The sequence below is a fragment of the Fistularia commersonii genome, chromosome 11, assembly GCF_037954325.1.
Source record: "Fistularia commersonii isolate RoL2024-O1a breed Wild chromosome 11, RoL_Fcom_v1.0, whole genome shotgun sequence".
Lineage (NCBI taxonomy): Eukaryota > Metazoa > Chordata > Actinopteri > Syngnathiformes > Fistulariidae > Fistularia > Fistularia commersonii.
This window is the reverse complement of record NC_141294.1, coordinates 17,736,975-17,744,752: the sequence shown is the minus strand read 5'-3', so window position 1 is coordinate 17,744,752 and position 7,778 is coordinate 17,736,975. Positions and strand designations below refer to the sequence as shown.

General features: G+C 48.7%; 1 protein-coding gene across 2 annotated transcripts in view; it reads right to left on the bottom strand.

Moving 5' to 3' along the window:
• celf3b (cugbp, Elav-like family member 3b) overlaps positions 1-7,778 on the bottom strand; it is a 28,230-nt gene that overhangs the window by 17,550 nt on the left and 2,902 nt on the right. For both annotated transcript variants that reach the window (XM_086155543.1, XM_086155544.1), the window contains exon 3: positions 5,997-6,079. In XM_086155543.1, the coding sequence (XP_086011669.1) occupies positions 5,997-6,079 (83 nt within the window). The remainder of the gene's footprint in view (positions 1-5,996; positions 6,080-7,778) is intronic.

Sequence of the window (7,778 nt, the reverse complement as noted above, 5' to 3'; positions counted from 1 at the left end):
GCCGGCGAGGATGGAGAGCCCGCTGTGGGTCGTCGGGGGAGACGACATGTCACGCGGCGTTACGAGTGTTAACCTCTGCGAGTAGGACGGGACATCGCGTGTCGGTTTCATGGATCCAGGGCTTCATGAATACGGTGGAACCTTGACTTAGAGGTGCACTGACTTACAAGTTGTCCGACATAAGAGGCGAGACCTGAGTTAGCAGAGAGCAGGATGAGCGTTTGACGCCGACGTGGTCGTCACCGTCTGTGAAGCAGACCCGCGGCTAGGTAGCTCAAAGATAATCATGGAAAAAAATGAGCGGGGCGTTCATGTTGTGGACTCTTCTATGAAGAGATAGAGAAGTTGTTGTCGGTGAGATACGATGAGCGATAGCAATATCTGGGGGAAGGCGGGAGCCATTTACGGGGATTTGGTGCAGCAGACAGCGGGAACATCGACGGACGAGGCGTCAGAAGAGTTGTTCAAAGTCGGTCAGGGACGAATTGATAGTTTTACAAAGAGTCTCGGCATTCACTCCATACCCCAATGTAGTTTCATAGAAAAGAGAAGCAAAGTGTGCACGTTACATTTAGCGACACGTTATAGCATTAAGCGTGTGGCCAGTCAGTTATGTGATCGATCACAAAATGAAAAACTCCCCGAACCCTCTGCCATCGCCACTGCCAGCGTCTTCATGGTAAATCTTCATGGTAAATACACTTAATAAAACCAGCTTAATTCTTTACGTTCCATTCTATAATACATAATGTATAATGCATAATGTATACTTATACATTATTTGTTATTTGTAAAGTATATTTTTCTGTAACACATGCAACCAAAACCTGGGGGGGTTGGAATGGATTACTAGCATTTCCATTCATTTTTGGGGGGTTTTCATGGGGAAATGTAATTTTTAAATTGAGTTATGATCATGGTAACGGAACAGATTCAACTCATAAGTCAAAGTACCGCTGTACTCTCCTGTTTTTACACACAAAAAACATCTCGCTAACATCTTGCTAATAACAGTAACCAAAGCCTGAAGTTAAAATGTATTGGGAGGGGAAGGTCGGCGGGGGCGGAGCCTAACACCCGTGGAGTTACAGAGGAGCTAAACCAATGGCAAGGCAAGGGTGACGAAAAAAAAAACAAGAAGCATCTGCGAGAAAAACTGCAGGGTATTCCCTGATAATTCGCGGGATTAACCGGCAAAGTCGAAGGAAGAAACGATCAAGCAATGACCTCAGAAGGAGAGAGGGATATCGCATCCCCTTCAGATCCACAAAGACCCGGCGGCGGCGTTATCCAGCCTCTGCATCTCAGACGGCTGCCGGGCCTGTACTGTATACGCATATAAAGTCGGCCTTTGCCTTTTCCAGCCTTGTAGGGGGGGACATAAATCACAAATTAACTCTTTCTCCCTTCGATCGCGGCTCAGTAAAGTCCGTAACGGCGCCTGTCATGCCTCCGCGATCCAGCTGGAAGTCTTCCAACCTCTCGCCTCGAGAACGCCGTGGTACTGCACGCATTTAATCAATAACGCCGATACGACTTTTTATCGTATTGTTCATAAGAGCATCGACCCCCCCCCCTCCCTCCCCCCCCCCGGCTGCATCACTTACTGTTAACTACTTGTCATGTGGAGCTTTCCCCTTTTTTAATAATTTAGCAGCAGGGATGTCACGGGATGTGCATTTCTGTAGGTGATTTTGTGTGTGTGCGTGTGTGTGTTCGTTGGCTCCCTGGACAGCGCTGAAGCATGACAACTCACACCTGGTAAGCTGCTTATCACACTTTAATTTCAACCTACACTGAGATTTGTGGCTGGCGGCGTGACTAAACAGATGTGTGAGGGGCGCGCTTGTGCGTGGGACCGCGCACATGTATGTGTGCATGCACGTGCATGTGCGAACTTGTGTCTGGAGTGGAATGAAGATGAATGGAGAGATAAACGCAGAGAGAGAGGGAGGGAGAGAGCAGATTAAATGGGGAGAGAGGACAAGAAGGCGACCGAGAGGGAGAACGTGAGAGAACAAGAACGGGGGAGTGAGAGAGTGAGAGAGGGAAAATGAGAGAGAACGAGGGACTGAGAGACAGAGAGAAAGAGGGAGGGAAGAGAGAGATCAGGGGCAAAGAACAAAAGGAGGAGATAGGGGAGGGAAAAGATGACAGAGGAAATACAGCAGCTGTTGGCGGAAGATGGAGAGATGGAGCGATAGAGCAGCAGCAATAGGAGGAGGGAGGAGATACAGGGTTAAAAATCTAAACTGGCAGTGAGTGAAAGTGTGACGGAGTGAAATATCAGGATGGGGGCAGGCGGCGTTTGCATGTGCTGCACGTGTCCGCGGCGGCGCTCATGCAAAGTCTTTTTATCTGCGAGATGCGCGGCGAGGAGCGGCCGTGTGTGACGGGATCATTCCAACTCAGGTTACACTGAGCAGAGGAAACACATCGACAGTGACCTTCTACTCCTAAACGCTCGTCTGAATCCAGACAGCGATCCCGAAAATTCCCATAATTATACCATTATAAACATTATTGGAATCAAACTTGCTTCAAGAGAAACGAGAAATTAGCTCAAAATCATACGAGAATTTTGATGAAAAATTCACCGGTGATGGCAAGGGATGTACGGAGAGACGAAACCTGACGAAAGAGATAAGTTGATAACCAGAGCTGTTTCTCCCACAGCAACGCTGTCACGTCCCTCTAACCAAGCCCAGTTTTACGGCCCCCCGGCATCGGCCCGCTGGAATTAGCGGACTGGAGGCTGAGCCCCTGACCTCTGACCTCCTGGCCACACGCTGTCAGCACCGCCCAACCCCCAACCAACCAGCCAACTCCACCACCACCACCGTCCTGTGGCCTGACAGGATAAAAAACCCAGTGGCGGTCCAGCTCTAACACCTGGATCTTGGATGTGGAAACATCTGGGGTGGGAGCTATGAGTGTGAAGACTCACTCGCAAAATACACCGCTATTCTAATAAAACATCCACATTTACCACCGGAAATGTAAATCACTGTCGCAGATTTGTGCCTCGCCGCATCCCTCCCTTGTTGCTCGCATTCGGTGCGACCCCCCCCCCCCTCCGCCCCCCCATGCAAATTGAATTTTCCTGTGCTAATAAGCTTGGATATGTGACAGCTAAACAGCTAAAACATGAGCTCTTTCACGTCCCAAAGGGAATCCGTCCCGACGCCGCATCTAATTCGCCCTAGCATGCGTCCCGTACAGTGGGGCCGACACTGTGACCAATAAAACCTCCCCGCGCTCCCCCGATGACTCTTCCACTCTGCGCTACATAATAAACACCAGGCGCAGGACACTCCCACAAGGCCGAACGATTCCGACGGAGCTCCTTGAGGTCTCCAGAACGAGTGTCCCTGCATCCTGATGCACAAATGCATCTGTTCCAGTGTCTTTAATCCCAGTGTATTATGTTGACACCCACATGCATACACACACACCGTGAGCGTGTCAGTGGTGCAAAAAAAAATGTGTGAAAATCTAAAAATAGCTAATCGCAAAAAAAAAAAAAAAAAAAATCAATGCGGCGTCGACGACAAAATCTGCGACAAAAGGGCTTGAAAGACAAGAGGGGATGACAAACAAGAATTACCTGTAAGTTACCTGACAAGCTGCGGGAAATTAATTAGAGAATCCAGTGAGACGTTTACCGAGAAGATAGCAGGAGAGAGAAAGTTTCACGGGAAACTGCCCGGAAATTTACAAGACGTCTACTTAGGAAAAAAAAAAAGGTCTACACGAGTGTGTGACGCCACACTCCTCACTCAAGTTAATGCATGTTGACGCACCACATGAGGTTCCACCTGATCCCGAGAATCCCTATCGCACGCACACACACACACACACACACACCCACGCACGCACGCTCACACGCATGCGCACAGGCCCTGGATCTGACTATGAAAATGAGTTGCGAGAAACTAATCATGCAGCTCAACAAGTGGAGCCTGGGAGGGAGGGGTGGGAGTGTGTGTGTGTGTGTGTGTGTGTGTGTGTGTGTGTGGGTGGGGGGGTGAGGGTGAGGGTGAGGGTGTGAAACGGTCAAAGGGGTCAACTAATCAAGAGGAGGGGAAATGAGACGAACCGTGGGGGGTGTGGTGGTGGGGGAGGGAAGAGGAGAGGCTGATGCGCAGCAGAGGAGGAACCATAAATGACTGTGAAATGAGAATCTGAGAAGGGAGCGATGAGGAGAGGGAGGGAAAAGGAGGAAGAGCGATGGAGGAGAGGAGAGGGCTGATGAAAGAGGGATACCGTGAAGATGTTTTGAAGTGGAGCGGAGCGAGAGGAGAGGAAAAACTTGCCATTTCACCGCGGCAGGAAGACAGGATGGGATGTCAAGGAGGTGGAGGAGGGGGGCCTGAGAAGAGGGGATTTACTCCAGAAAAATGGAGTAAAAAAAAAAGAAAGGGGGGGGAGCACACGGTAGGGGGGAATAAAAGGAGGGATAAGGAGATGAAAAGGCAATTCTTAGCAAGGGGAGAGGGGTGTGAAAGAGAGGGATAAATCATCCAAAGTCATTTCTAAATCCCGTCAGGGAACAGTGAGGACGAGGAGGAGCAGCAGAGAGGGAGGAGGTTGGAGGCATTGAGGAGGTGACAGGTATCGGTGAACGATAGCATAAGTTAAACCCCGCAGAGGGAGGAGAAGTGAAGTAGATCCACCCAAATAATTCCATGGGAAACGAGATGTTGATTCGTCTTTTGTCGCGGTGACATCAGACACAGGCGACGGGGCGACGCCTCGGAAGCGGGGGGGGAGCTTTAAGGAGCTTTAAATCTAATTATTTAGAAATTAATTCCCCACTCCCGAAACAGATCGGTATCGTTTCGGCTGAAGTCGTGAGAAAAGCCCCGCCGGGATATTTTCAGGGAAATTACCAGAAATGTTTGCAAGACTTCGCCAGAAATGCCCGATGAGAAGAGTCCAGGATTTAACACTTTTACGTGGGTCATAGGTCAAAGGGCACCTATCCTTCACTGGTGTGTATTAACAAACACACACATGCCTATGTTTGCAGCATCTAGGTATGAAATGCACCAAAGCAGGGATGTCCGCCCCCCCCCCCCCAAAAAAAAAAAACAGACATCCTTTCTTTAAGCTCCAACCATTTTCCCAGAGATCTCATTAGGCAAGAAGGTGCAGGAAGTGAAACGGTGCTCAGTGCAGCGACGCGGGGAGAATACGATTCCGTGATTACTGGAAATGTAATTTCAGCCACATCCCGTCCGCAGTGCCACTGGGGCTTGGAGGACATCCATCCGCAACTTTGAGAAAAATGTCTAGACTGGCCACTTACAAAAAAAAAAAAGCAAAACACAACTTTGGTCTGAAGAGTGGAAGAGAGCGGAGAATAAGCAAAGAACGAGCCGAACCTTAGCGAGATGCCATTTTCGGAAACGGGCTTGAAGTTATGAGGAAACAGCAGATGACATGTTCTGGAATCATGCTCTAAACCGGTGTGTGGAAAAATTAGGTCAGGGGAAAAAAAAAAAACAAAAAAAAAAAGCTAGAGGCGTCAACAGAAAGGTGCAGGCCCAGGAGACGGACAGAACCCCCCTCTCTCACGGTGAGGAGGCGTCCTACTCCTGCTGCTCCAACTAGAACACACTCCCTCCCCAGGGACACCGCAGGACCCAGACTGGGACCGGGACTGTGCAAAGACCGGCCATGTTAATTACACTCTCTCTCTCTCCATCTCCCTCCCCTCTCTGGGGCAGGAGCTCTCACCACAGGCGGCGACAGAGATGGAGAGAGGGAGTAAGACAGAAAAATGGAGGCAATAATGCTCACGTAGGGAGTGTTTGTCCTCGGCAGCGAGACGCCCGCTGACTGCCGAGTTATGTCACGGCTCTGCTAATCGGACTTGAACCTCCACTTGCACAGGTTTTGCATGTCGGTAGGGTCAGGTAGGCCTGTACTGACTGTGTTTATGTGTGTGTGTGTGTGTGTGTGTGTGTTTCTGGTTCATGTTGTGCACTTACCCCTGGTAGTGTTTTCTGCTCGTGCAAAGCGCTCTGGGCTTTCAGCGCCGACTCCCTCGCGCAGTACGTCAGAAACGCACATCCTGGCGAAGAGAGAGAGAAGGAAAAAGAGAGAGAGAGAGAGAGAGAGAGAGAGAAGAGAAAGGGGGAGAGATTGAAGCGCTCAAATATTTGCTGTTCTTTATCTCTACCTCTACAAACACACACACACGCACACACACACACACACCCACGCACGTACACACACACACACACACCCATACACACTTACATACATATATATACATATATATATATATATAAAAATTCACACAGGATTTAAATCATTTACCCCCCCCCCCCACATATGATTTGCCCTGCCTGATTACTGTCCGCTGCTCATGAATTATTAGGGGGTGTATTGTGCGCAGGGGGCTTTTGCATATAAATATTCATGCACTGTAACTATACTTGACAACACCATGATGATGCACTTTGGAGCAGAGAAGGACACGCCACACGGCACGGCACAGCTCAGAACGGCACGGCACGAGTCAGCACACATGACAGCACCAAGAGACGTGTGCGCGGTGACGGCTAAGGAGGCCGTTCTTTTCTTTTTTCTCCCCACCCTCCCCTCTCTCTCTCTCTCTCTTTCTCTCTCTCTCTTACTCCTGCCTCTCCCCAAGCAGTAAGCATGCCTCACGATCACTGTGCCCTGCTGTGTGCTGTACCTGCGTCTGTGTGTGAGAGAGCAGAGCGGGCTGGCCAGGGCTGTTTACTACACCTGTCACCAGCACTAAGACAACAAGATTAGCAGCAGGTTAGAGGCCCGTCCACGTCTCGGGGACAAGAAAGGGCTGGACGCAGGGTGGAGGGTGGGGGTGGAGGGTCGGGGTGATTAGGATGGAGACATTCACACACAGTCTGCATGTGGAGCTACTCAGGATTTAAAAAAAGGGTTATTTTAACCTCCTTCAACCTGGTTCAAGAGTCACGTAATTGTGAAGAGGACAGAAAGGAACCAGTTGCAAGAAAATGATGTGGAAATGAAACGAAATGAAGAAAAAAAGCTGATCCAAAGCTGAACAGGAAGGAATAAGAAAAGCTCCTGGTTAATAGTAAAAATGAAATAAAATCTAAATCAAAATCTGGACGGCTGACAGAGTGAACATCTGAAATGAGGGGTTTGAAAAGTATATTTTTAATTATCAGTCCTTTACAGGTCAAAGGTTTTCGTTCTCCAGCGCTAGCAATCTGGCTAGCAATCTGGCCGAACCGTCACGGCGGATTCAAGGAGGTGAAGGTACAACACTGATGTACTTTCATGGTTTGAACGTGTCACTTCCTGTTTGACTGACAAAGCCAAGCAGCGGCGACAAGCTGGCACACTCCTTATAGACTCCGCCTGAGGACACCGGGTTTTCCATTGCCTGTGTCCCTCTATATACACAACGCAAAAGATTGGGTATTACTATAGTGGGTCGATGGAAATAGTTAGGGTTTACAACGAAATAGAATAGTAAACTTTTCTGCCCCATGTAAAGAAATCATTGTTTTTTTTTTCTTTTTACTTTCCCAGGTTCTAGTGATGCCAACAAGCCTTGAGAAATTAAAAAATACATAGACAAAAAACGGGGCAAAAGGAGGTTTGTGTGTTAATGTTGAACTTTGATATATGACATATGACTCCAATAAGACATATATTGGAGGTACCATTTGGGAATTCCTTGTTTGAGTACAATGAGATTAAAAATCAAGTTTTAAACATCACATTGGCAGCTTTCCGATCTCACAAAGTTG